The following is a 26,268-nucleotide window of genomic DNA, read 5'->3' as shown; positions in this document are numbered from 1 at the left end:
TATTTAAATGGAATTATCCAGCTTTATTTCATATTAATATATAATATTATATTTCTTACAGTTAATAGCAGTGGTTCGAACAAAATAAATTTGAAACAATCATTTTATTGCATTTACATTTTTATTCGATGATAAAATGTAATCATATTCAATCGATGTTCAAAAGAAGCGTATTTGTCTTCTGAATATATATTACAAAGAATACCGTCCACCTCACAAATTGCATTTGCACTATGTGTAAACTCTAGAAAAAATGTTCAAAAAAATGTCAGACACTTGTGTCACAACTTTGTATTAGTCTGTGTCAGACTTAAAAGGCATGAGATAAGGCATTAATGTCAATTCGAGCAATCGTACTGCTAAGTTTTAACTTATAACCTATACTAGTAATATAAAAATATCCAGACTATTGTAAGGATATTGGTTAATTTCAAATTGTTTTTGTTTTATAAAATGTTTCTGTTAGTTTTTATATTTTAGATATATAGTAGAAGTGAGTGGCGTCGAATTACACGTAAGTACCTATATGCACTTTGTAATATTCAAGGCGTACAATTATGGTATTCCAAATTAATTTTTAAATGAAATTTCCTTTAAGGTTTTTATTATTTGATTGTAATTTTCATTACTATATGTTAGTCTTCATCAGCGCAATATTTTTATGGCTGCACGTGTTGTTGCTATCTCGGTGACGTTGGTTCGATTCCAACTATCGAAGTAGGCTTAATTTCTCAATATTTTTATTTCGTGTATAGGATAGATCTATTAAATTTTGTTTTAAGTTTTGTTTTATAAAATTTCATGTCATAAATTTTTTCTAAAATTGTTCATATATTTTAAGTGTTATCATTTGTCAGTATGAATGATAATATTACGTAATATATTTTTTTTTAAATATTTATTTTCAATTTACAAATGGTATCAAAAATTTAAACATAGTAATATTGTGCAACTGGCTCTGTTGCCTATGGTTATGAATTTGAGTAAAAATTTTTAGAGTCCATGGTTCAATTCTATCATATTTTGCAACTTTTTAACTTTTTTTTTCCAGCCAAATTTAGTTAATATTTAGTACCAAAAAGTAACATCAAAATGAATTCTAAGAAATTAAAAAAAAAAAAAGAGGATATTTTTTTTTCTAATCAAATGCATGATAATCCGGAAGTACTTGTCTTACCACCTAATATATTAGAAAAATTAGGTATAAATTTGGGAAATATTCAACCTGGCATAGACAATTCAATAAATTCTTCATGTACAGGTAAGATAATTTTGTTTTGTAGAGGTTCATATTAGACGCAGCGAATGCTGAAATAGTGCAATATATTGTGCAATTTTTTATGTCCATTATTAGCATAACTATTTTGTAGTAAAATATAAAAAGTACATATGGATTGATTTAATTTTCAATTGATATTTGTAATAAAAACACATATTCTATTATTATATAAAAAAAACAATTTATAAATAAAAATAATATATTAGATTTTTATTTAATCAAATATTGATTACTAAAAAAAATTCGAAAACAAAAATATTTATCAATTTTAATTATTGATTTGTTGTATCTGGATAAATTTACTTTATTTAAAATATTAACTTTTCTCTATAAAGATGATACTATATGAGAACAAGTGAGTTATACTTTTTTTGTTTTTTTATAAAATAGGAAGGCAGACGAGCATATGGGCCATCTAATGGTAAGTGGTCACCAATGCCCTTAGACATTGGCATTGTAAGAAATGTCAACCATCGCTTACATAGCCAATGCACCACCAACCTTCGGAACTAAGATTTTATGTCCCTTGTGCCTGTAATTACACTGGCTCACTCATCCTTCAAACCGGAACACAACAATATCAAGTACTACTGTTTTGCGGTAGAATATCTGATGAGTGGGTGGTACCTACCCAGACGAGCTTGCACAAAGCCCTACTACCAGTCAAACTTTCAACAACTGTAATTAATGTTGTTAAATATTGCTGACTTAAATTAAGAGTTAACCAATTGGCACAGTTATTTTTAATTAACATAAATTCTTGAAAAATATAAATATTACGGGACAAATATAGGATTTATACTTATTAAACATTATTAATTTATTTTCCAACACTTTTTTTGAATTGTTTAAATATTTCTTAACATATTTAGATGTGTTTTTATTAGTTGTGTGTTAATTTATTTTTCTATTATTATTATATGTAATTCCTATTAAGATTTATTTTTTTATGGTTATTAATAATATAAAAAAAACTAACTACTAATTATCATTATATTCAATTTGACTTGTATAAAATACCCTTTACAAAAAATATAATTTAATCATATTTTGCTTAATCTTGTAGAAAATATGTAAAACAGTGTTCAAACTGCATTCATGCATTCAGGGACATGGCTTAAACGGAATTTGTCTATGTAGGTTTGTTTGTATATATATTTGAATGTTTGGCCAAAATTATTGATTGGACGAGTGATTTAATTTCCAATATGTTACCTCTCACTCCACTCATTATTTTAAATCTAATCACTAAAATAATCAAGTAACAAGTCAAAAATCTTGTAACTTGCGTAAAGGGTTTTATCATAGTATATTTAAACTAATTGTAAATAAAAAAAAATTGGCATTGGAACGCATGCAGGGCATGGTATTATTTATTTAAGAGGGTTATGCTAAATAATTATAATCAATATTCTATTTACTATAAATTAATTAAATCAATTTTTAATTGTTTGGTGATACTGGCGTTGGCCGCTTTAAATCATCGCAAATCCATCCTAATTTTTATATCAAATATGATTGTCATCAAGATTTATTTTACTGCGTATCTGGTTGCGAAGATATTACTGATATTTATATTTGCTTCGATCGATCGTCTTAACATATAAAAGTTTTACATACATTACAGTAAATTATTTAAATATTTCAGAAATTGTGGACAGTGTAAAAGATTTAGTCCCTCCTCTTTTTACTGAACAACCTGGATTACCTGCTGAAAATATTTGCATAAATAGTTCTAGTAAAGAAACATCTATTCTTAAAACAGCCAATCTAATGAAAGAGTCTGTACTTTTAAGTCCCACCTTTTCTGTTTTAAAATCTTACGACGTAATGAATGACGAGGATTTTTTAAATAATTCTGGTGCCTCTATTGAAAATAACCAAATTTCATCAAAAATATCTAAACTAAGTGAAAATAATGAAAACGGATTAAGGAAGAATCGAGAAATTGTGAGCCCTCAACATAATAGTTTAGATACTAGTAAAATGAGAAACGATAACATTAGTCCTAGTGGAAATGATAAGCCTAAGAATAATAGTATCATTCATAATACAGATATTGAAATGGACATTCCGAAGTATAATAATGAATTAACAAATAAAATTATAATATCGGATAACTATAAAGTCCAAGTAGTAAAAGATATAAACCCAAAGATTACTTTAGAACCTAAAAATAAAATTAATATATTAGCGCATGAAATTTTGGACGCAAATAAAATAAAAGAGTTGAAAAAGATTCATATATCTGAGTCTAATTCCCTAATACCTGTTAGAATGGATACAACGTTATCCAAGAATAACACAATAATAACTGAAAAGCCTGTTCTAAAAAAATTGGTGTCTCAAAATTCTTTAAACGATATTCAACCAATGACAGATATTTCTAACGGAGTGTACAGTAACGATATTATTCGAATTGTGGGTACTAAATTGACATCAAAAACTGAGGGGATAAATATATGTATCAAAGAATCAAAGGATGACAATAATTACAAATTATCAAATAAAATAAATAAAGATGAATTATTATTAAACAAAAATTATAGTACCGGTGATAAATTAGTTAATGTATCGAATTCAGCTTCAAAAGAAGAATATGAGGGAAAAGAACCTGATCAAACTAATTATCTAACTAGTGTTCATCGGAATGATCAAAATTGCTTTAGAGATGCAGACTTATCCAATTTTAACTATAGGGATACAAGTAAGGAAAATGTAGAAAATCAAACAGAAAACAATTTCCAAAATCAACAATCAAAATATAATTCTGAAGACGAAAAAAACAATAAGGTCTTTTCACCGACAAAATCATTATTAGATAATATGGAAATTGTCAATTTTGTAAATAATAATTCTAATACCAATGATGGTGATTATTGTAAAGACAAATTCAATTCGGATGAAAACATTGTAACATCGAAATTATGTATACAGGGTGTTGAAAAACCCGGTGGAGAATTAATTCCTCTAATAAAAAACAGGAATGTTCGATCCATTAAAACATACTCTAAAATAAAGAAAACTTCAAAAAAGACCTGTAATCATAATGTTACACATTTATTAGACTGTTTAGAGAAAACTGCTGATATTGATTACAAAGTAAATGTTTCTGAGACTGATACCCAAATTATTAAGAATGTTTGTATTTGTAAAGATTTCGGTGCTTATAATTATTATGAATCATCTAATAATTATGAACACATTCATTTTTCAATTCCGTCTATTAGTCACTGCTCGCTAGACACTCTGTTCAGCATTTATGAAGATGAATACGATGTAGTAAAAAGTAAAAATGAACAAAAGCATTTTCTGTATAACGAGGAACTGTCAGAAGAGAATTGCGTTATAGATGAATCTTTTAATAATAATAACATTTGTTGGTATCACATTGAAAATGTTTATAAAAATATTAACTTTGATAGTAACGATTATTTTACGACATATAATAAGTACGAAATAACTCAAAATGATGAATCTTCAATAAATATAGGCTTAGGAAATCATTTGCATATAAACGAGTGTAACAAATATGTTAACGGCATAAATAAGCAATATGAAAATATTAAGAAAAAATGTGTAAGTATTATAATGATATCTTTGATTTATTTCTAAATAAAACCTTTTGTAAATTGAAAATAATGATTTCACGATTATAATTTTCTTATTTTGAGCGATTGTTTTCATTTATAAGATTATACTTTGACTATATATACGTAATTTAAACTACATATATGTACATATATATATTGTTTGCTAAAATTATGATAACCGGTTTCTTTAGACATATAAATATATAAGAATTGACTTATCGTTTAATGTCAAGAACTATCTTTATTACTTCTTTTTTTTAGAAACCAAGTAATGAGTCTTCCAAAATTGATTATTTGAAAAAAGAAACAACTGTTGATGAAAAAAATTTAAAAGCGACAGAGGGCTCCAACTCCAGAAAAAACATGATTTGTCAACAAAATTTGGATTCAAACAAAAATGTATCCAGGGTACGTTATAAGCATAAGTTAAAAGCCAAACGATAGGAATGAAGCAAAATATGAAAATGTACTCCGTAGTTAAATAATATAGATGATAATAATATATCTACTTTATAAAATGATAATTTAACGGGAAAAGAGGGCAGTACGTGGAAATAACTTTAAAATATACTTTCAGAAAAGAAAAAGATCTTCGTTAAGCGAATCAGATAACGATAAACATTCTGCTAAATCAGCAACCTATACTCTTAGATGCGAACCGTGTGGTAAAAAAGTAGCAAAGATCGATTGGGAGAATCACATTTCAAAAAGGCATTGTTATATCGCATGGACAGAAGGCCAAACCATTGTAAGTGCACCAAATTTCACTGAATTAAAAAAAGTCATTGTATGAGCATCAACTGTCCATAAAATCGGAACTTTATAGTCTAGTCACGAGCCGACACACTGTCGTAATTAATTCTCCTGATAATTTACAGAATTTCGAAGATAAAAAGTTGCTTTTAAAATTAAATCGAAGATTATGCGACACTGGAACGTTAGTGTGTACATTTTGCGATACTGAACAAAATGTATTAAATAAGTTCATTGACCATGTTCAAAAATGCATAAATAAAAGAGTGAGTAATTGAATAACATCATGATAAATTTTTTTTATGTTCCTAATAAACAGATTTATAATCAAAATGTTTTTTAGTGTAATAAAAATAGTAGAACAACGAGAAGATTTAATATCGACGATGAAATAGATCAGTCTTCGTCTCGAAGTGTTAATCGGTTAATATGTGGAGTGTGTCAGAGCGAGGTAGAGGAAAATTTATGGTTTGAACATATTGGTAAAGAACACAACTACCTAGCTTGGGAACAAGGAGCGCCGCCCCTGGTGAGTTAATTAGATCTCCAGGCTGTTGATTGTTCGTTCTTGTTTTTTTTTTTTTTTTTTAATTTTATCGTTGCTGTTACTGTTCTAATTAAAATGAATATCTTGGCGAATTAAGCTGCAAAATGTGTTAATTATTTTATAATATTTATTTTCTATTACATTATGATATTAATTAAATTTGCACACAGGATTGCACGGATGAAGATAAAGTTTTAAACATTTTAAACATTACTAGGAAAACGATTGGACGATTGGAATGTAGCAACTGTGGTGTTGCCCGTAAATTTGTAAAATCTTACATAAATCATTTAAAGAGTTGTGCGAATATTGTAAGTAAGAGCTTCATATTCTTTACTATTTTAGTAATTTATTCAGTAACTAGCAAAATCTGCGGCTCACCAGCGTGGAATTCGGCTTGTGACGAAAATCTTTAAAATCTGCTATTTTAATGTACATAATGGCTGATTTAATAATACATAATGGATCATATTGTTGTTATAACTAACAAATAACCATTTTAACAGAAAAAAGGCAGTTATTTTGAAATCACAGGATAGACACTTAATTCTTTTTTATTTTTATAGGTTACATATTTTTCTTTCTTCATTTGCTTTTATTACATCTTGTAAATACTTTACAGGAGGTTTTATATTCGCGAATATTCAAGTCGAACTAGAGTTAATTAAAGGCTGCATTATTAACTTAATTACAGATACCAGTACTTGTAGTAGCGAAACTTTTGGTGTCTATAATGCATATTACTGAAATGTTTTTGTATTTTTAGGAATTACTATCACCCGACTCAACGGTATTTAGAGAAAATGAAATCAAATTTGAGAGTGCTAAGAGCAAAGTTAAAATTAACACGGGGGGACCTATTAAGTGTGGAGTATGTCATATAGATGTTGAAGATGAAAAGTGGATCGATCACATATGCAAGGAACACTCTTACTTAGCTTGGAAGGAAGGAGAAACTGAATTAGTAAGCGTAAAATTTATCTAACGTTCTAGTTACAATAGTAATAATGTTCTTTTTTTTAAAGATACATTCATGGCACATTGTCTGATAGTTAAGTATGCCTTTAAATGCTTCAATGCTGGGCTAAAGCATCCCATCCTTTTGAGTAGACGGTTTGGAGCTTATTTGGAGGTATATATTGGAGGTTTCCTTGCGCCATTTTTTTTCACCGCCGAGTACAAGATAAATAAACAAATTATCTTATAGATGCTACTAATATTGTCACGTTAAGCCTAAGAAGTTACAATATACATACATATATAAGTTACAAGTGGTGTTGGTTATGGTTGTGGTTTTTATTTTTGATATTTAAGGTCCAATCATACGCCATATGTCATAAATTATTATCTTTTTTCAGAATGTCAATGATGCTAAAGAAGTTTATGATCACTTGTACGATTTAACCAAAGACATTGATGGATTGATTTGCCCCAAATGTGGAATTCGTCGTAAATATGTCAAGTCTTTTTTGACGCATATAAAAAACTGTAGCGAGTCCTCGGTAAGTTTCTTACAGAAATGTTATGTGGTAAAAGTTTTATGTAAACATAACTTAGGTTTCTTCAAATAAAAAAAGAAATTGTTAAGTTAATGCAAGGCATTTCAAATACATGCGTCACGGTAGCATGCGAAAACGATCCCGTGGCGCTCCTCCTAAAGACGGAAAGGGTACCGCTGGTTTTTTAGTGGGTATTCCGATGTTCGGGGCGCACTCGACGCTTTGAACACCGGCGAGCCGCACATACCCCCCACTGTTCCCGTGGGGGAAACGCGTGACGCGTTTTTCCAGCGTTAAAAAAAGGCATTTCAAATGCTAAAAATTCAAGATAATACTTGTGTTGTGTGGTTACTAACCACCATCATTTTTGTCAGTCCCGTTCGTTAGTGTTTACATTGTTATTAAGTAAAATTAAAAAAAAAACTTATATTTTTTTAATTTTGTATTGTACATGTACATGTAATTTGTTGTATTTTTAGAATACCACTCTCGATGGTGACGACAGTTGTATGACTGACTTGAACGATACAACGCCAGACGAGAATCTTGAACCTGAAAAAATTGTGAAGTGTGGAGTTTGTCAGAAGGAATTGGAACAAAAGTATTGGATTAAACACATTCAAAAGGAACATGCTTATATAGCATGGAAGGAAGGGCAAACAGCTTTAGTGAGTGCGCCTAGACGTCTGTTGTTTAGTTTGGGCTTAGAAGATTTCGAATTAGTATACAGTTACAAGAGTATTTCATAAATTTTTTTTTTAAATAAAGTAAAAGTATATACATGTATGAATGCTTTAAATAAAATAATAAGCATTATTATTTTTTGAATAATTATTCGCAACATAATTGGTCTCGGCATCAAAAGTTTAGTATCTAAATTTACTGACGTCAAAGAATTTGTATGAATTACGCTTTATTTTTCAGGACCTCGAAAATCATCTGGAGATTTTGCAGCACTTGAATGATATAAATAAAAAATATAACGGTTTAGTTTGTAACAAATGTGGCATTGTCAGAAAGTATGTAAAAGTGTTTTTATCTCATATAGAAACTTGTGATTCGACATTTGTTTCGAATTCATCTCTGAAAGAGGAAGGGATCAAAGGAAATGGTATATTTTATTATATTATACTTTTATAAATATTATATATACTTATACACATTGTAAACTAGTATACTTTTACTAGAGAAACCTTAACGGTAGTGTATTTTTCCAATTTTAAAGTAAATAATATGTAAAATAAAAGTTTTTAAAATGATGTTTTGAATAATGCAGTTCTTGATTCCGGTATCTTAAACTGATTTTTTTTTGTTAATATTTATAATAGTATTGATGATGAACGAATTTTTTTTTTAGATTCTTATGAATGCGCTGTTTGCTCTGAAGTAGTTGATCCAAAAGATTGGAAATCTCACGCTATGAAGAAACACTATAATGTTGCGTGGGCTGTGGGGGATTTCCCAATAGTAAGTTCTTTTAATTTTTTTTTTGAATAAGCAATATAATCGATTATTATTAATAATAATATCCTGGGACATAATAATAATAATAAATAATAAAAATAATTTATTAATAAAATATTTTATTAATTTTTAGGATGTTAAAAACCCTCATGCAGTCGAAAATTGTTTAAAGGAGTATAGAAAACATAATAAAAAACTCGAGTGCCTACAATGTGGTGTTGCAAGAGTGTCGATTTTAGGTTTTTACGCGCACATCATACAATGTGGGAAGAGCGAGGAGGTAATAATAAAGGAGTATGCGTTACGTGCAAGGATTTATTAAGTATCGTATTCGTGTAACTTTTTAAAGACTATTTTACGTTACTTTATCAGATTTTAGCTTATCGTTAACTCCAGTTAAAAATATATAGAGAGATGTATTTTGTGTCTAAAACAGTACTTAAAGAATATGTAGATGATACTGATAGAGGTATTATATAGCCATTCATTAAATACATTTCTATATATACAACATGAATTCGAACAGATTTTTTTCATAAAATAAATTTTTCTTTGTATACTATATATTTTTTCTCTTTCCAGGAAGTAGAAGAGTTCAAAAACTATTGTGAGATATGCAACAGTAAATACTTGTGTATTTATAAATATCAACATTTGCAAATGCATAAAGAGCAAGAGTTCGCGAAAGAGAGAAAAAAGGAATTAGAGTTGAAGATAAAATTGGATATTAATGGTGAAATTAAAAATGAACCCTTTGCGGATGGCAGGCAGGCCGCTAAAAGGTACATATTTTAAACGAATTAAAAATATTTAAAAAACAAATTAATCCTCTCCGTTTGAGAAGAAAGTTATTCCACCACACTGCTCCAATGCGGATTGGTGGCAACTGGTATATTTTCGTCTAACACATGCAGGTTTCCTCACGATGTTTTCCTTCATAGCTGATCACGAGATGAATTATGAACACAATTCAAGCACGTGAAAATTCAGTGGTTGGTGGTCAGTGGCTGATTTTAACTAATCTCATGACTTCTTGTAAAACTGAAATTATGAATGTATTTTTTCAGAGCTCGGAATGTCATTGGAAAGTATCAAAAGGTGAGTGGATATTTTAATTAACGAATAGGGTGAAACATTTCGCTACTTCTATGTATGTATCATATCGCTATCGATTAGAACTCATCAGTTCTTAACGATGTCGACATTTAAGATGACGTGAAAATTTTCTGAGGGTCATAATGTCATATATGATCTAAAAAGCGGTTAATGCAATATTTTGTATCGTATATGCCGAGTCTCCACTTTATCTCACGAAAAAAACACTTGCAGAAATAGATCTCTAGATACGAGTATACAATTTCAGACAAGCACAGGTTAATACGGTAAGAGTAAAAATAAATAGGCGATAAACGTACTACAGAGGTCACCTCTGCTTTTGAGGAGGTCTAGACTTTATTTCACTACGGTAACCCACTACGGGTAGGGAGATATATTTATTTCTATGTTTTATTAAAAAATATATTTATAATTATTTACTGCGTTAGATCTTAACTTGATATTTATTGAAGGTTAAATTCCAGAAAAAAAATAAGTTTTCAATTACTAAATTAATTAATCCTGAATCCTAAATGCTGAATCCGTACATATTTTTAAGAGTTGTTTGCATAATTATTATTATTATTCTATCTATATTATTATATCTGAATCAGTTAAGAGCCAATCTCGTCTTTTTTAACACTTTTGAATGCGCGGTTTATTGAAAACTAGAGGCAGCATGTTGGCAGACGATTTCATATGGCCTTTTATATTTGTTTTTAATGGAAAACGAGAAGTTCCCAATATCTGCCTCCTCTTTTTTTTAATAGAATAGGAAAGCGGACGAGCATATGGGCCAACTGATGGTAAGTGGTCACCAAACGCCCTTAGACATTGGCATTGTAAGAAATGTCAACCATCGCTTATAGCCAATGCGCCACCAACCTTGTGAACTAAGATTTTATGTCCCTTGTGCCTGTAATTACACTGGCTCACTCACCCTTCAAACCGGAACACAACAATATCAAGTATTGCTGTTTTGCGGTAGAATATCTGATGAGTGGGTGGTACCTACCCAGACGAGCTTGCACAAAGCCCTACCACCAGTTATCTATCAATATAACTATAGCATGTTGTATTATTATATGTATATGGTTATTTATTTCTTATATAAGTTTATATGTATGTATGTATAAGTGTATATGTATATATATATATGTATGTAGGTTGGTATATTACATATTTGTATTAAGCTCAATAACTTTTTAAGTATAAGTTGTTCGCACACTATGCCCGATTAGTGATCCTGGCTAAAAAACACATAAACATTTCTCTTTACAGAGGTTGCCTGGAAGAGATCACTGTAAGTGATAAGGCCGCCTTTGCATACTATATTTTCTACTAGCTTTATATGTTACTAAATGTTTGTAAGGTGTGTGCAATAAAGGATTAATAAGTAAATAAAATAAATTATTATTATATTTACTGATATAAAAGTGGCGATGGGTTATGTTTTCTGTGCATATACTAAAAGAGGGTCGTTGAATAGTTACTAGAGATTGATTGTTACATATTAAAACTTATTGCATAATGAAATGATCCTTTTGTGTGGCAGTTTGAATATAATTGTACCTCATGTGGTTTTGGAGCCGATGAGGAGAATGAGCTAGAAGAACACGAGTGTGGTAAAATGAAATATAAAGACTTCAGCGATTCCGAAACATCCGTACACGTTGATTCGTCTTCCGACGAAGACTCTGATATAACTGAAGTTGATTCAAATGTGTCCGCATCAGAAATGGATTTAACAAAGGAAAAATGGAGGAAGCACGGCGAATCAAGTTAGTGATTTAATTGTTGAGAAATATTTGATAGAATTTAAGAATAAATGTAATAAAGAAATATATATTTTTAGGATCATTCGCAACAAGAATAAAACGTATTCCGTTTGAAATAAAAAATCCGAAAGCCTTTTTGAATCAAAGTGCAGAAGAATTGTGAGTATTCAAATAATTTAAAATGAAATATAAAAAAATTGTTGAGTATGTAATTTTCCATGCTCTATAAAGAATTAAGTTCTCAAAGTAAATACATGCTGAACTAACCAATTTGGGCCACGGCGGCCAATCTCATGGGGGAGATTAGTCAACAGTGCACGACATGTTACAGTACACAAATGTGTGCGCAAACACAGGTGTTATTCCCTCACTCTCATAATCCAATGAAACGGCATACTGACATGACCGGTAAGAGATCAGGCTCAGGACCAACGGCACAACGTGCTTTTTCAAGGCACGGAACACGGAGTCTAAATACTTCCAACTTCCCGACTCCGGGTTGGTACTGATAATTTTCTACAGAAAAATTCAATAACTTTCTTTTTGACCCGACCTTGGGTTTGAACCCAGGACCTCGGAATTTTCGACCTTATGTCTAGTCACTAGACCAACGAGACAGGTAATAATATAAATGACAAAATTTCTCATATTTCAGTCGTAGAATACACTACACCAGTGATACACTCTATCCCCAATGGCGATACTGTAAATACAAGAGTGTACCGGATGATGACATATGTAAATACATGCCGCCTTTAGAACATTCCTGTAAACTTCTAATGGGTCAAAAGGATTGGAAAACCCTCAATAAATTTCAAGCTTCAAAGGAAACCGGTAAGCATTATTAAATGTTATTAATATTTAGAAGTTATAGCGTCCAAACGCAAAGTATAAAAAAAACATTTGCGATATTAACTTTTCAAATTGTCTTACAATGTATAACTATGAAAGATTATTTCTCAATGGCGACTCAATTACTAATGGGCAGTTCAAATCATGTCTCGCACATGCAGCCGTGAGTAGATGATATTTTTTTATAAATTTATCCTTCATCAGGAGGCTATGCCATGTTTGTGGGCGGCAGCATTCAGTGCGTATCGTGGGCGACGGGCGAGGCGGGGGAGGACACGGGGGAGGGGGGTGAGCGACACTTCCTGGCGGTGAGCTGCCATAACGCGACCGACTCTCCGCGTCTGGGCATCGCGCAAATTCACAGCCAAGCCGGCATGTTGCAGATATGGGACTTTGGGGATATGACCACGTTTGTACTCTTTTTATTTGGAATTCGAAGGAAAATATTTTGATTGCAAACTTTAGTGGTCTAGAAATTCACTGGCCTCATTATCGCCATTGTTTCATGTCAATTAAAGCTGAAAGTCATTTATTTATCTTTACCTCGCCTGCCATAAGATCAGGTATAAATATTTATACCACACGTCATGGTATAAAACGTCGACTGTTCCTAATATTATTTTCTGAATCTTTGTTAAAGAGATAAATAAAATACCTCATTCTGTTTATATTTCAGTTGCGTTCCCAAATTTGTGCTTGGAATAGCTCACGAATACGGCACAATGTGGTCAATCGACTGGTGTGCGTCTGGCGCGCGAGACAATCTTCTAGAACATTCTAAGACATTCCAGAGGCTTGGTCTCTTAGCCGCAGCGTGCTCGAATGGTTCGGCTTACATATTCTCCGTACCTTACCCGTCTACAATAATAGACAGGTGTGAATTATATACATATGTTAAACGTGAAGTACTAGATGGTACTGATTTTAATTTTTTTTTAATTATTTTTTCAGTCATAAAGTTGTATACCATTTAACCCCGGTGGCCGAGCTAAGGATAAGCAGAGGCGAACGGAATAAGTTCCAAGCAACTTCTATCAGTTGGTCCTCTGTAAGTACGATGTATAAAATAAAAAAAATATTTACTAGTGAAATCTGATAATAGAGAAAGCTAAACATAGCGCGTCAGCGTATTCACGAGAAAGTAGAAGAAGGGAGCTTGATTTAAAATAAAAATGGAAATAGCAATATCCAATTTATTATTTTTTTCATATTTTCAATTTGGCATTTCTTTTAATTGCCTGAGCAGAGCGGTTATTCCGGTTTGTCTCCCCTTCAAAATAACCTGAAATCATAAAAATAAATATATAGTCACAAATAATTCCATAGATTGCTACGGAATCATTTGTAACTATACAAATATACGACTTTGTAAATGACGCGTCAATTCATTAGACGCGTTTGTTTACATTGTGTAGTATATTTCAATTTCAAAATTGTTAAACAAAAATACAAATCGTTTTATTTGCAGCAAATTGGTCACTCGGTTGTTTTGGTCGGTTATTCGGACGGAACAACGGCCTTGTTTGATTTACAAGGCGACTCTCCTCTGTTGAAAGAAACGGAAGATGGAGTTGATATATTCTATCCATATCACGACGAACGTTCTCATAACACATGCGTAACTGGTTAGTATTTGCAAACTTGTCGTATTTGTATATATATTTTATATAGTATTATTTTAAAATTCAAGTTTAAGATATATAAATAAAAAAAAAAAACAAAAAAAACGTGTAGCTGAATAATACAAAAGTATCTTGTCATCGCATTTCACTTCATTTGAAGCAGCTTGTCCAGCATAGTACTGTATTTGGATTTTTATATATTTTTATTAAATTAGATGAACATGGTTTTTTTTACATAAGGATTGAGAAGACTTTTTTTACCTGCGACTTGCCACTGTTCCTCCTCAATCTACCGAAGGCACATATATCGATATACTCTCACGTGGGCATCCCGTGTCCGCAGGCGTGAGCACGCTGGCGAGCGGCGTGCGCGGCGGCGCGTGCGTGGCGAGCAGCGCGTCGCCCACGGGCGCCGACAGCGCGCGGCGCGGCGTGGGCGCCGTCCGCCTGCGCGCCCACCTGCCCTGCTCCGCCGTCGAGCACACTCCGCACTGGCCCTCCGCGCTGCTCGCCGAGAACGACGGAATCGGTGAGCTAGCTCCTCTACCCTCTCCACGTTTTACAAGACTAGATTGCAGACAGACAGGAGTGGGCCTTGCGACTTCGACTTTAGATATATGTGTCGTTTATACCACTATTCACTATGAGTACGCGAATCTGGTTTTGATTTAATCGTTCAATTTTACGCCTATTTATTTATGTATTGACATGGGCCATGTAAAAAGTGTTAAGCGCTCTTTATATCGCCAATACGTCGGAGAGCCCGCCATGACCCGCTGGTCCCGCAGTGACGCAGGCGGTGAACGAGCTGGACTGGTGGGGCTGGGGCCAGCGGCTGGGCGCGGTGCACGGCAGCGGCGCGTGCGCGCAGTGCGGCGCGCTGGCCGCTTTCGCGCCGCCGCTCCTGCGGCTCATGACGCCGCACCCCGCCTTCTCGTCTCTTAACAAGGAGGTTTGGACGAGTTGTTGCTTTGACAATTTATATAATAAAATAAAAAATACAAAATTACTGGATTTTTTCTAGCCGAATGCAATATTTGTGACATACAATTAATATTCCTGGATTTCAGGACCATTTTTACCATTTATTACTATCAAGCTATTTTTCTGTGTCTTTACACTCTTATGGCCGATACGTGAGATACCTCATAAACAGTAAACAATGCTCTGCACATGCGTGCATGTTGGAGGGAGAGGACTCTTTGATCAAACAATACATTTTGTAGGACAAATATATTTTTTCAATAATGTCAATAATTTTCTTAAGATTTAATATAAAAACCCACAGTTAGTAATAAAATTTTGAGAATCGTTAAATCGACATATTTTATAGCTGCTACTCCTGTTAGCTACCATAATCGAGAATTTTTGTATAGAAAATTGTTGGGCGTCTTATCAAAATGAAGCTACTCACGGAAAATTAGCTTGGTAGTAATAAATGGTAAAAATGATCCCGGAATACTGGACTAAAACAATTTATTCTTTAAAAGTGCATTGAAATTAATATTTTTAAATGAAAATTCAAAAGAAAAAAGCACGCTTGAATAAAGTTTAATCTTAGTACATTATAGAAGGTATATTTTGCTTTACGTTTTCCTTTCGTGTTGTTATCGAATTAAAGCGTTTCATCGTGTTCCAGCCGGTGGCGTTTATAAACATGACGCCTCTTGCAAAGAAACGAACGAAACAGAAGACTGATGAATTAGCAATCAAACTAGAACCGCGAACTTACGAGGACGCCGTCAAAACATACGGAATAGAATTCAAATTTATCAGAGAACTTGACAAGGTAATTGATGATTCCATACAATATCACTTGAGATTGTGGTCGCGACCTCGTTCGATCTTGGACATAGCATTTTTATAAATATACGGTAAAGTCCCTAATTTAACCCGGTTAAAAAGTTTTCTAAAATATACATGGCGTGTTTCACTTATCTATATAGTGATGCTGCATAGTCATAAAACAACATTTTTATGATACTAAACTACATATATACTTAAAAAAAAAGTATTTTGTACATACATATACATATTATGTATTTGTATTGATACCTGTGATCGCTAGACATCTTCTTTTTGTGCACAATCAGTGCAGTACAGTACAGAACAGTAGCAGCCTGTAAATGTCCCACTGCTGGGTTAAGGCCTCCTCTCCCTTTTGAGGAGAAGGTTTGGAGCTTATTCCACCACGCTGCTCCAATGCAGATTGGTAGAATACACATGTGGCATAATTTTAACGAAATGAGAAACATGCAGGTTTCCTCACGATGTTTTCCTTCACCGTCAAGCACGAGATGAATTTATTAAACACAAATTAAGCATATGAAAATTCAGTGGTGCTTGCCCGGGTTTGAACCCACGATCATCGGTTAAGATTCACGTGTTCTAACCACTGGGCCATCTCGGCTTTTATTTGTGCATAATAATGACAAATATCCAGTTGAGTACCAAATACCTAAAAATATGTCAATATTCGACGAACACATGTACTTGATAGTAATATGTATAATATTTGTATCCGAATGATTATTTTTAAAACAATACTCAAGTCTTATATATGTTTACAGAACTTCATTCAACAGATGAATAATAAGCCAAAGGAACTTTGCCACGAAAGGTTCCCGCTTAGCGATATACCGTCGATGGCTTTCAATCCTTCGCCGCGACATCACAAGAAAATCGCTTTGGCTACTCACGCTGGCCTTATATTTGTGGTAACCGTATGATGCTTATTTATGGAATTACAATAAATTATTCCAATACTGTTATTGTTCAAAACAAAATATATAAGTGATATATAAATATATTATTATGTAAAGTATATGACTTTTTATAACGGCTGCCTCTTGGATTTCGATTACATTGTATTTATTCGATCCGTACAATTTGGCATTTTAAATACTATATACATATATAAATATGTGTTAATCTTTCAATCGCGCATTATTACATTAAGTAAATATATTTTAAGCCGTTATCTTCTAGCATATGCTAATATATTACAATGTAATGTACATATATATATGTACATATGTATAATATAAGTGGCGTAGCGTTTATTTTAGTAATCCCCGGGGTTTGGGCAAGTTTTGCCGTTCTTATTTATGTATTTAAATTCAAAGCCTCAAAAATGTACAGCATTTCTAAATAATTTTTCGGCAATAGAAAATTTATAAATGTACAGATTGAAAGTAAAAAAGTTATGTACTTATGTATGTTTTGTGAAATATAAAACATTTGTTCCAAAAGTTCTTAATCGTTTGCCATTTAATGATTTATAGTTGTAGTATTTTTGTACTATCTGCGACAAGATTAAGTTTCTGTTTCATACAATACGTATGAGAAGAGAATTTAAACACAAAACAATTTAACAACTGGATTGTTACGTAACGTATTTTATAGAAAAAAACACAATTTTAAAAACAGTTTGTTGTCATTTTATTTTTTCCTTTGCCACAAGGTTTCGCTTTTTGTTGAGAATAGTCTGTCCTGTTTGGTATAAACTTGGTTTTGTAGTGTTATTTATTTTAAGATTTTCACGAAGTCCTAAAGTATGTTTATATTCTCAAACAAACGACATTTATTAATATTTTCATCCTTAGCTCTTATTTATTAAATACTCCAACTGTATAATTCATAATCTAACTGTTGTACATTTGTACAACATTGGCACAATAGTAATAAATAGTATTGCCAGTCACTCGAGCGGCTCTCAGTTAATGAAAGGGGATTCCCCAGTTCACACTGAATAAATAATAAAGAGTTCCGTGCTCATAATAATCTTTCTGAATTGCATGAGCAAAAGAAACTATATAATGGTTAAGACTTTTAGTATGTGACATATTTGCCGCCTCTGTGCCACCCGCTATCCGCTACGCCACTGTATAATATGTAAAATAAAAACATTTAGTTTTAATTTTTTTTTTTTTTCAATATATTTATTGAAGTGACTGATCGTGTTAATATATTCGTTTTATCTGTCGTTATGATAAATAAATATAACGTTAAATTCAAAGTTTTTATTGATTTAAAACTGGCTAGTTTTAGTTTTTGTAATTGTTGTATAAATGTAAGTTATATTTAATTTTGTAGATTTGTAAATAAGACTATGACATCTTGAATGTAAAGGTATAGTGGAGGTGGATTGTATGACATTTTAACATTTTTTTTATTGGCTTTGAATTGTTGTGATTCATTTTGGAGGATATGCTGCTCAGTGCTACAAGCGCAAGTTCGTATAGCTTATAGACGCTTTGAATTATCTTTTAAACTAATATCGAATGTCTATGGGCCCTCTGCCCATGGACATTCTAAAACGTCAGACTTAGCATTGCGATTGTACAAATTCTTTTGTACCATTCGGTATAACAAAAATGGGTAGATTAATTATGTATTCAAATTATTACTTTTGATACGAATGTCGTAGGTACAACCAATCATTTATTTGACTTATTTAGCCTAAAAATTATAATTATGTTAAAAGATTTCTTATTTACCTGTTCGTTCAAATTATGTGTTATCTGAATACACGTTATACGAGAATTTGTGGGCGAAAAATCCAATAGCTTTTTATTGACCTGACTCAAGATTCGATTCCTTTATGTATTCATGGCATTTTTTATGGTTACATAACTTATATCAATTATATATTAATATCAGAGTGTTAATCTATTTGAGATATAGTAATTTTGTAAACTAACAAGCTACTATTTTTGAATGATAATGAACATTTGTTCATTATCATTCAAATAAATTCCTACATTTATCTTCACGAATAGCATAAATGCGAAAGTGAGTTTGTATGTTTGTTACGTTTTCACGTCTTAACTACGCAATCGTTCATCATGAAATTTTGCGTGCATCTGCACAGTGGTACAAAAAAGGACATAGGGCATCCAACAAATGCCCCTTTCGGAAAGTAGTAATTTTATATATTGAGAGAATACGGAATTTATGCCAGATTTTTGGTTCGAAAATCACAGGAAAAATAAACAGTATACAAATAACAATAATTATGACATTTGTATGTACAAATTATTGTATAATTATAACTTAAAATTATGTAAATTATATAATTGTTTAATAATTTGTTTATAAGTTTTGAATACTACCACGATTTGATTTATAAAATCATTCGTTTAATAGTTACTTGTCACATAAGTTGGTTGAACGTTGATTATTTTTATCTTGTCAAATAATGTTACATGGTTTCGCGTGTATTTTTTATCTTAAATTTTGATATATGTCCGGTATTTTGTTCTGTAGTTAAATCTTATCTATCGATATATCGCGTAGTGATGTATGATGCCATAGTTTATTTTAAACACATCGATATATAGAATAAAAACTACGCGCAGAATTAGTAAAATTTTAAAATATACTTATATATTTTTTATGATTAGTCAGCGTATAGTGTTTATTAATCGTTGTGTATAAATTGGAAGCAAAATTATGATAGTGATAGTTTATAATAAAGGCTAATAAACGCTACAACAGCTTAAAAATTAAACAGATTATATATAAATATGAACTTCATCTTAAGTCTATGTTCCCAACACATAAAACTGCAAATAATTAAATATAATATATATAGCCATAATTTTTTTTAATTTGCTATTTTAATATTAAATTTAATGTATGGAGACAGATTTTTAGCTTAAGGAGCAGGTTTTCCCGTGTATCAGAGCGAGTTTATCTTCTAGATATAGTAATTTTGTATACTAACAAAATACCGTTTTAGTTATTTGGACAATCTGACTGATCACTGAACGCTATTTTTAATGCGTCATCAGCTCCTACAGATCACCATTTAGTTTAAAGAAAAAACAATTAGTTAAACCGACTTTGGTTAACGTTTCAGAAACTGACAGTCTTTTTTTTGTCGACAAAATTTCGATTGATTGCTTTGATGTCTTCCACATTTCGCTATCTAAAGTTATATTATGAAAAAGAACAAACATATCCGTTATATTGTTGAAAATAAATATAACCAATGTCAGTTATCATTCCACCTACCACTATACGAACACGAATTTTATTAAACCATTAAAAAAAACCTTTGAATTTATGTTCTTTCTCTCAAAAATTTCACGTTAAGAAAAATACTGTTTTGTAAATTTTCTTTAAGTAAGACTTGTACTAGATACTTAATCAAAAATTTATTTTTAAATGTAACCCAAGATCACATATATCGGACTTAAGTGATATTAATATATTGTTTAACTATGTAAGTAAATATATATTACGCTTGTTGCCTCATAAAGTTTTAAATAAAAGTGTATTTTTTATTTTTTATTCCTAGCAAGAGAGTAAAAAGTTACACGACGAAGGTTCTAAGCTTATTTTAAGCGGGTGCCTCTCCATTACTGAAGGTTGGTAGACAGCTTTATGAATTGCTGAGCTTTATGGAATAGGCATATCTGTAGACGCAATTTCTGTCCAATTCTTGTTTTGCACACATGGCTTTCGACGTCCATCGCGTCTTCTGTCTTCTTTCTTATACATTATTATGACTTGAAGAAAGTGATACCTATACGTATGTCGAGTCAGAATAAAAGTTTAAGCTGTAATTTCGTGAAAAACGTTTTCTATGGTTAAAAGACAATATTTACCTTAATACCTTTAAACAATATAAAATAATGGCGATGTCCGCTTCTGCTGTCTGTTAACTACTAATTTGAAAAATAAAAAAAGAAACGTGTTTCACTTTTATTTAGAATTTTTCGTCGGGAAGGTTTATATGTCTAAATTGAAATTAACAAAATATAAAGACTTGAGAAAAGTTAATGTTTTGTAATTAAATCTTCTATAAAAACTTTTATGACAATACGTGCAATATGCTGACTGAACGTATTAAAATTATAGACTACTGAAACTATGATCTTAAAAAAGGCCTAAAAACAGCCAGTATGACTTACGGTATGTCTCATGACATTTGTTTATATTTAATTGTTTAAATAATGTAACACTAGAAACCTTAATTTGTCCCGTGCATAGCCAGAGTCAAATTTAACACGAATGCATAATCGTAATACCTACAATCATTCAACGTTTACAAATTAACTTTGAGCGTTGTCGAAGTCTTGAAATCTGAATCAGTTAAGAGCCAATCTCGTCTTTTTTAACACTTTTGAATGCGCGGTTTATTGAAAACTAGAGGCAGCATGTTGGCAGACGATTTCGTATGGCCTTTTATATTTGTTTTTAATCGAAAACGAGAAGTTCCCAATATCTGCCTCCTCTTTTTTTTAATAGAATAGGAAAGCGGACGAGCATATGGGCCACCTGATGGTAAGTGGTCACCAAACGCCCTTAGACATTTTCATTGTAAGAAATGTCAACCATCGCTTACATAGCCAATGCGCCACCAAACTTGGGAACTAAGATTTTATGTCCCTTGTGCCTGTAATTACACTGGCTCACTCACCCTTCAAACCGGAAGTATTGCTGTTTTGCGGTAGAATATCTGATGAGTGGGTTGTACCTACCCAGACGAGCTTGCACAAGCCCTACCACCAGTAAAATTCCTCTTCGACTATTTTCGCTTTCAAAAATATTCTAAATGCAGATGCAACCAGGAACAAATCATATATGTACCCCATTTTAAGCGCGCTGTCATTGATAACTTAGCGCTACCTTAGTGGCAGGCTTTGTCCATAATAATGCCACTTAGCTATTTATAATTATGTGTACCATACGAGCACACCATATAGACAATTTGGTTCGCCCCCTCACTATTTCAATTAATTATATATATATATATATATTAAATTAGTTGCGTGTTAACTTATTATAATGACATATACACTAACTTTTAAAACAGGTCAACTTCATTTTGAACCTTTGTCATGTAAAAAATAAAGTTTATTCAAAAAATCGTATGCTTGGTCAATAATATATTCAAATTTGTCAAAATGAAATGGACGAATAAAAAATATGTGGACATATTTTAAAGCAATTTTATAAATATCCAATCTTATGTTGTGTGGTCAGAAAGGCGAGGCAATTACTATATTTTACATTTCCAATATATGTATGTACATAATATATTCCGTTCCAGACGCAGTGATTTTCATTTTAGTTGAACCTATTTCGAGAATAATATTTGAACATAATAAAACGGTAATGACTTATGAGTAATAACTTCGTATATGAAATATTAATAGCGGCAAAACACAAAATGACAAGTTCTAAGATTAATGTACTGGTTCCTATTTAATTTTTTTGTGTCGGTTTGTGTGTAGTACGATGTTTAGTAATTGCTGACATTTATTCGACAACGTTTACGAATATATTTTCCTAAAAATAATGTTTCTATCAAACTTTGTTTAGGGAGAAGAGTTTCGTACGTTTACGTTTGATACACCGATGAGCGATCTCTACCGCCAGTGAGAATCGAACCGCGTTGAAGAGAGAACGTGTTTTATAAATACCTCAATCGCGCGCTTTGCACTACGTCTTCAACATAAACATATAATCAAAAAACTAGTCTAAAATAAAACTTAATAATTTCATAAATATATTGTAAGTGACATTTGTCCTCGGATTCGTGATAAGAAATAAAAATCATTTTTTTTTTGTAAAATTAAAATGATGTTCTGAATAAATATTTTTTTTTAGTTTTATTATTTGTTTTTTAAATCTTTTAAAATGATGATGGCTAGTGCTAAATTGATTAGAGACTGTAGCTCCGAGCTAAGTTCTGATGTACGGTCCCTTTCGGTGGCATCTTCTACAGAAGAGCAGGAGTCCACCACCACTGACACTGAATATTCTGAAGAAGAGAAAGAATATGAATTAGAAGATCTGCAAATCTTAAAAACTATTGGTAAGTTTAATACTTAAGGCGTTATAGTAGAAAGATTTGATTAAAATATACCTGCTCTTTTATCAATTATAATAAAAAAATAAATTATTTGTGTAATCAAATTCATGTAAAAATGTTGTCAGTAAATATGTTTTGTATAATTACGGTCATACTTGTGCATACATAGGTATATAGTCAAATCCAATATTTATATAAATATAATATAATGTTGATGTAATTAATCGAATTGAATTTGCGGAAAGTCTGTAAGTAACATAATATCAATTCATAATTTAAGTTTCATTTTACAGAATAAAAAAACTATTTAAGTTTAATTATATTAACGTAACTTTGCATTTTAAATATTTTTTGTTTTATTTTTTTAAATGAGAAAATTTGAAAATATACATTTCATCGGAAATAAATCATTCTATATTTACGACCCTTTACGAGTTATCTTCGAAAGTTTTTCACACGTATATGTAATGTGAATGTAAAGATTGAGATTTAAAATATGTGAACACTATAAATATCGTCGAAAACTATATAAATAATCATATTCATATAAACAATTGCTCATATTGCTACATGTACTTATGTTAAATGTTAATGACCGAAATACCTGTAAATTGCATTGATTATAATGTTAGTTTACTCATGTTCTATCTACACATTATATATATTTTCAGAATAATCAGCACGTTAGTGGTTGGTAAATATACGATAAAATTATATCAATGTCCTTGGTCTAAATATTTCGTCGTGAATCGTTGCAAAGCGAAAGGTGTAGGAGTAGCCCCCTTTGACCTAAATATGGAAGGGAGGTAAGAGTCAAGGCCATTTGGAATTTGCAGTTTGATCTACTAGAACTATTTGCGTATAGTTTTGTATATGGAGTGTTATCGAATTGTTAACAATAGTCAATTTTATTTATTTTAAAAGTTATTTGTATGAAATTAAATCAGAGTACCTATGTGTGAGTTTAGTAGTGAACTGATCAACTCAATTAAAGGCTCTGTGCGAGGCACAAAACAATTGTTTTTTTAGAAAATATATTGAATAGTTGATACCTATAATAAAAATTAAGATAATAATTGCACCATTATATATTCGTTTTTTTTGCTTCATATCGCGTACTATTTACAAAATTATAAAGCAAATTTATTTGAAATAGAATTTCAAATAAGTCTCATCAATGGTAGAAACAATAATAACACAAAAAATTAAGTCTTATCGAAAGCAATCCCTGAGTTGGAAAACTATTGTAAAGATGAAACAGAGCACAAAACGTCTCGCAGACAGATGTATCTGGTTTACCTATTATCCTCTCAGCGCCCTAGTTACAACGGTAACGAGTACCTAACGACTGCATCACGAGTTTGTTTCAGTCAGTAAGTCACTTTGAAAGAAGCCGAAATACATGACTAATAGGTGAAAAATTAAAAACTAAACATCTAACAGTCTGGGAATGTCTCACTGCTTAGATAAGGGTTTTCTCATTTTTAATGAGGTTTCAGGGTTACTACTCCAATGTCGATTACTGCATGTTTCATGCAGGTTTCTTCACGACATTTTCCAGCCAAGCACGAGATGAATCATAAACATAAATTAAGCATGTGAAAATGTAGTTGTGCTTGCATGGGAACCCGCAATCATCAGCTAAGATTCACGTGTTCTGGACCACGAGACCGTCTCGATTTAAAAAAAAAAATAGATGAAAAATATCAATAGATATAAATGTATATGATTATCTATTTATGAGTCATATTAACGTAGGATTATTATATCTTTAAATTTGGTTCGATTTTTTTCTTATAATATAATAAAAATAATAAGAGATAAATGTTTGAAGCGAGTGATAGCATTTTTCATTATATTGTCACGCGTGATTAGCAATAGAATGTGGGTTAGTGAATCACGCGAACTTGGTGATCAGAAAGTAACGCGCATTCGAATCCTACGGATATTATCTAAGTAAATAATTAAATTATGCTATTGTGTCAACGCGATGTCCCAAATGTTGCTGATGGAATAAATTGATATCACCTGTTAATTAAGCTTATCGTTAAACCAATAAAATATATGCCAAACAATTTAAACTGTCGACGTTTTAACGACACAAAACATTCAATTAGTATGTGTGTGTTCACACGAATGTCACATTTTGATTTGTTGCCATAATTATTTTGTTCATAAAACTTCGCATTAACACGATATATGCACCTCAGCCACGTGTATCCTGCGGTTATAAAGTAAATATACGAGTGTTATAGACACGTGATATATGCAAGTCACATAATATTTTTTTAGCAAAACTATAATATTAATGCTCGGGTTTGAACCCACGATCATCGCTTAAGATTCACGCGTTTTTACCACAGGGCCATCTCGGCTTTCGTGGGTTCAAACCCGGGCAAGCACCACTGAATTTTCATGTGCTTAATTTGTGATTATAATTCATCTCGTGCTTTACGGTGAAGGAAAACATCGTGAGGAAACCTGCATGTGTCTAATTTCACTGAAGTTCTGCCACATGTGAATTCTACCAACCCGCATTGGAGCAGCGTGGTGGAATAAGCTCCAAACCTTCTCCTCAAAAAGAGGAGAGGAGGCCTTTAGCCCAGCAGTGGGACATTCACAGGCTGTTACGGTTACGGATAATATTAATATATAATAAATTAAATCATTTCAAATAAACTATCTTTGAAATATATTATAATTATAAATAAATAATAACGTTAATTACTAGCCCGCTTTGTCTGGCGTTAGTTATATTTCGGTAATTTTTTTTTATGTAAATCAGGTTTAAGACAATATTACAACAGATTTTATTACAATCTGTATTGTTCGAGCATTATAGGGCAACATCTAAACAGACACACATACACACGTACGCATATACATTCTTAGTAATATGATATAGTTTAAAACTAAAATATAAATATTTGCGATTCTAATTTAACCCGATTAATCAAAA

At 31.5% G+C, this 26,268-nt stretch overlaps 2 protein-coding genes across 2 annotated transcripts in view; both read left to right on the top strand.

The window, feature by feature from the left end:
- The first annotated feature begins 214 nt into the window (after positions 1 to 214).
- Positions 215 to 20,713, top strand: LOC126781177 (uncharacterized). The gene is made up of 27 exons (XM_050506018.1): positions 215 to 514; positions 1,052 to 1,261; positions 2,928 to 4,858; positions 5,134 to 5,280; positions 5,450 to 5,620; positions 5,751 to 5,891; positions 5,969 to 6,154; positions 6,343 to 6,483; positions 6,939 to 7,136; positions 7,531 to 7,674; positions 8,151 to 8,339; positions 8,596 to 8,782; positions 9,029 to 9,138; positions 9,269 to 9,415; positions 9,718 to 9,917; positions 10,203 to 10,233; positions 11,786 to 12,011; positions 12,086 to 12,167; positions 12,664 to 12,842; positions 13,065 to 13,269; positions 13,537 to 13,734; positions 13,812 to 13,908; positions 14,329 to 14,485; positions 14,826 to 15,011; positions 15,271 to 15,434; positions 16,122 to 16,271; positions 17,053 to 20,713. The coding sequence occupies exons 2-27, from the start codon at positions 1,093 to 1,095 to the stop codon at positions 17,209 to 17,211; spliced, it is 5,895 nt and encodes a 1,964-aa protein (XP_050361975.1). The 5' UTR covers positions 215 to 514; positions 1,052 to 1,092; the 3' UTR covers positions 17,212 to 20,713.
- A 2,157-nt stretch (positions 20,714 to 22,870) lies between these two features.
- LOC126781278 (cAMP-dependent protein kinase catalytic subunit 3) overlaps positions 22,871 to 26,268 on the top strand; it is a 35,273-nt gene continuing 31,875 nt past the window's right edge. The window contains exon 1 of the mRNA XM_050506171.1: positions 22,871 to 23,312. Within this exon, the coding sequence (XP_050362128.1) occupies positions 23,135 to 23,312 (178 nt within the window). The 5' untranslated portion in view covers positions 22,871 to 23,134. The remainder of the gene's footprint in view (positions 23,313 to 26,268) is intronic.

This window comes from Nymphalis io, chromosome 3 (genome assembly GCF_905147045.1).
Source record: "Nymphalis io chromosome 3, ilAglIoxx1.1, whole genome shotgun sequence".
Classification (NCBI taxonomy): Eukaryota; Metazoa; Arthropoda; class Insecta; order Lepidoptera; family Nymphalidae; genus Nymphalis; species Nymphalis io.
This window is presented reverse-complemented; position numbering and strand designations above follow the sequence as displayed.